Below are 4,103 nucleotides of genomic sequence, written 5' to 3' on the forward strand. Positions count from 1 at the left end.
GCTGCTTTGGGGGCTAGGGTGGAGAAGGAGCCCCAGATGGCCTTTCCTAGCAGGTGCTAGTAAACCTGATCCACATTCCCCTCCATCCCTGCTCATTTCCCAGACCCTCAGCCAAGCTCCCCAGCTCCCCTTTCCCTGTTCCGCCCCTCCCCCTGCCTGCTACTGCACACACTTCCACATAACCCCTGCAGTCAGGCAAGGGGAAGAAGGGCAGGGACAGCTGTCTGGGGCCTTGAACAGGGAGGTCTCTGTGCCTAACTTTACCACCCTAAATCCTTCCCTCCTTCTCTTCTCTCCCCTCCCACCCCCTTCCCAGGCCACAAACTCATTCCTGGCCCTCAACACACTCTCCCACCATAGCACGAACCCACAGGGGGTCACACGAGAGTGTGACTGTGCCCCAACACCACACTCCCAGGCACAAGGTGACAGAGTGAGGGGACCTGGCTTAGGGAAACTCCAAGCTAGTTCCGTGTAGGCCATGTTTTACACCTGGTCCTCACGGGAGCTCTTCCCCTTGCCCCCTGCTCTCTGCTGACCTGGGGTTCTCTCGCCTATTTCCCCCATGTTTCCCGGGGTAATGTCTGTAGTGTTTGCATCAGGTCACTATGACAAAGCCTTCAGAAAGAAAAAAGCATTCTCCCCATCACTAGCACCTTGCCACTGTTAAAAATCTCTATATTTGTGTTTATATTTCTTTAAAAGTTTATAAAAAGCCTTTCTGTTATCTGTAGCCGTCCAAGGGTGATTTGGCCTGGTGAGCCACTCCAGGCTTCAGACCTCGGCCCTTCCAGCTCCCCATTACCACCACCACCCCCGCCCCCAGTCCCACACCACTGGCCCAAGGGGCCACTGCATAAAAATCCCAGGCTCAACCCAGCCTGGACCAGCTCAGATAAGACTCTACAAAAAATCCTGCTCCCAAAGGCAGGGGTAAGGCCACTGGTGACTTCACATTTCCAACAGTACTGCCCGCCCCTGCTACAAAACCTATGGGGGGGGCCCAAGGATGGCTCCTGAGAGGGGGGCCTTACCCCCTAATTGGCACAGGGAGGATAAACCCTCTCCCTTTCCCCCTCCCTTTTCCCTCCCCACCCCCAGCTTTATAATTTCCTCAACACCCAGGTGAGCAGACCCTACCCTAGCTCTAAAGCAGGGTCCTAAATTCCCAGGGAGGGGTCAAGGGTAAAGAGTGGATATGGGCACGCCTGGCTCCGTCTCTGAAGCAGGGAATAAAGCTGCCAGCCAATGGCTCAGGGATCTGTGGGAAGAGAAAACGGAGGACAACGTAAGAGGCTCATCTGGGGCATGACAACTTTCCACCATCAAGATCCACACCAAGGAAAACAGAGACGGCCCCTTCCCCACCTCTCACATGCTACCTTGTAGGGGTGAGCACTGCTGAGGGGCCTGGAGGTCCCACCTGGAAACTATGCCACTCTAACATGACATCGCCCTTCCAATTCCCCGGGACCTCCAGCTACCCCTTGTTCTAGCTCTCCTTTGCTCAATCACAGGACTAGCTGGACATCTAGGAGGAGGTATAGGTTGTGAGATGCTACCGTGATTCGGAGGTGCCGTACCTGGCTCAAAGTTGAAGTCCAGTCCTTCACCCCCATCCATGAGGTCACTGATGATGTTATCCATGTCACACTCCAGATTCTCCATGTACATATCAAGATCGAGATCCTGAGGCATTCGGTCTTGGCTTGGAGCTTCAGTAGGAGGTGTGAGCACAGGAGCCCCCAGGGGCTTGGGGACGGGAGCACCCGCCATGACTGGAGGCGGTGCTGGTGCTATCATCGGAAGGGTGGGAACCAGACCACTGGGGCCTGGAGCCTCTAGGGGCTTAGGACACAGGCCACCCCCTGTGCCTAGCTTACTGGAGGAAGGTATCCCCCCCAGCAACAGAAGTGTCGGAGCCTGGGACAGAATGGGATCTACCTGGGTCATGAGGACATCAGCAGGAGGTGGTGGCGTATCAGAGGTGAGCAGGGCCTCCAGGGACTGGGAGCTTGAGAAGCACCCTTCTCCTGCTGACAGGGGCCCCTCTGCTGGGCTGAAGAGGGAGGTGCTGTAGGTGTGTAAAGGGCCTGAAACCCCAGGATGCTGCAAGGAGAAGCCAGAAAGGCTGCTCCGAGACAGCAGGGAATGGGGAGATGTGAGATTGAGCCCATCTAACAGCTCCAGATCTTCTTTTAGGGTGGGAGGGACACCCCCAGCATAGCTGCTGGCCGAGGCTGGCATTTCCTCTTCCGCCAGCACCTCAGGCTCTGGCCTCCTGGGGGAGGGCCGGGTGCTGACAGTGCTAGCATTGGAACTGCTTCGTGGACGGAAGGTGCTCCACACATCAGCTTCCTCGCGGTTTCGAGAGCAAGGGCTGCCTGACCACTTGGCAAAGTGGCCAACAGGGCTCCTCGGAGTGGCACCTTCGGGCGGAGCTGGCAGCACAGCTGGTTTCTTCTTGGGGGCCTTGCTGCGGCCCCGGAGCAGCTTGCTGCTGCTATCCATGGAGGCTGCCCGGCGGCGGGGCGCCTTGCCACTCTTGCCTCCCTCTGGATTCAGCATCCACCAAGAGCTCTTGCCGGTAGCCTCGTTGTGAACCTTGATGAACTTGCTGTGCAGGGACAGGTTGTGGCGGATCGAGTTCTGGAGGGGGCAGAGGCAACAGGAAAGGAAGGTCAGCGGCTGGCAGTGCAGTCTAAAAGGACGCTGGGATGCAGCGGGGGCATTCCTGGAGACGCAAAGCTAGTCAAATCCAGGGGGAAAAGAGGCAAAGGTAGGGGTGGGGGGATTGAGAAGACGCACTCCTGGTTCAGCAAGAACTAGGCTCAAGTGGGAAAGAGCGTTCCACAGCTCCACCCCTTTCCTTGAGTGCAGGCTTGGGTGGAATTTACAGGACAGTGGCGCAACAGCAGCCCAGGACAGACCCACCCTGTCCTGAGCCGGTCCTCGGAACTGGCTGAGGGGCTGGAACCTCAGCAAGGCTGGTGCTCCACTCTGTACAGGGCATTTGGGCCCCGACTCTCTATAGGATCGGCAGATTCCTTTTTTCTGATTTCTCCCAATTCCTGGACACACACCCTCAAGTACATTCAGGCCAGGCTTCTCTCTGTGCCTCAAATACACCAGGCCCATCCCTCCCCTCCCTCCCTCCTTGTCCGGGGAAGGATCTCCCCCCTCTCTAAATTCTACTAGCTCGTCAAGATCAAGCTGAAGTCCTCTCTCTTTTCTAAAGTGGTTGCTTGACTTCTGCAGCCAAATTTCTTGTACAGCATTTTTCATCTGTTCCACGCAAATTTCCCCAATCTATATTATGCTGTTTATGGTTTCAAGTAATTTGTCTTATCAAGTGTAAACGCCAGGACATGTTGTCCAGGTGGGCAGCCCCCAGCAGTGCCCCCCTCAGAGTGCCAATCTCCCAGTACATAATCAATATTTGTTGCCTGATTGGTGGGTGGCCCTCTGGTGACGGATGGTGAATCTCCCCTTGAGGCTCCGTCAGCTCTTGAGTGCCTTGAGTATTAGAAGCTGTGTTCTTCCTTCCTCCCTCGCTGCTGATTTTCTGCTAGAGATAAGTTTTTTTCTCCAGGGGCCCAGGGAGCTGAGATTGGCAGCTTCTTGAGCCCCCAGAGCAGCTTATTTCTACTGGCTGCTCCAGGCTAGTTACACCATCCTTTTGTGTCCGCCCCACCCCACCCTCCAGGAACCTCCCTTCACTTTCCTACCTCCTTTTCCCCACTTCTCCTCAGGAATTTGTGCATAGGATCTCCAACCTTAGAGGCATTTGACCTCCCACATGAAGGTCTTTAGTGTTTAGAAACTTGGGAGGAGCCCAGAAGGGCTTAGAGCAACTAGCAGGTTGAGGCTATGGACAGTCAGAAATCACTTCATGTGTTTCAGACTGATGCTCTAGATAAGGAGACCCTTTCCCTGGGGAAAGATGCTTAAGCAGCCTCTTGCTCCAGGGCTCTTTAGAAGTCATTGTCTGTAGTAATGGCATTCCAACTCCTCTGGCTGCGTTAATGGTTTTGGTTCCTTCAAGGAATCACACTTGTCCATCCAGCCTGGGCTCTTAGTAACTGAGAACCACAATGGCTTTT

The 4,103-nt window shown here is 55.2% G+C and overlaps 1 protein-coding gene across 1 annotated transcript in view; it reads right to left on the reverse strand.

Moving 5' to 3' along the window:
- Positions 1 to 6: 6 nt before the first annotated feature.
- FOXO4 (forkhead box O4) overlaps positions 7 to 4,103 on the reverse strand; it is a 6,672-nt gene continuing 2,575 nt past the window's right edge. Inside the window, exons 2-3 of the mRNA XM_024758114.1 lie at positions 1,584 to 2,649; positions 7 to 1,261 (exon numbers count right to left, since the gene is read on the reverse strand). Of these exons, the coding sequence (XP_024613882.1) occupies positions 1,254 to 1,261; positions 1,584 to 2,649 (1,074 nt within the window). The 3' untranslated portion in view covers positions 7 to 1,253. The remainder of the gene's footprint in view (positions 1,262 to 1,583; positions 2,650 to 4,103) is intronic.

Source organism: Neophocaena asiaeorientalis, unplaced genomic scaffold (assembly GCF_003031525.2).
Source record: "Neophocaena asiaeorientalis asiaeorientalis breed wild unplaced genomic scaffold, Neophocaena_asiaeorientalis_V1.1 scaffold760, whole genome shotgun sequence".
Taxonomy (NCBI): domain Eukaryota; kingdom Metazoa; phylum Chordata; class Mammalia; order Artiodactyla; family Phocoenidae; genus Neophocaena; species Neophocaena asiaeorientalis.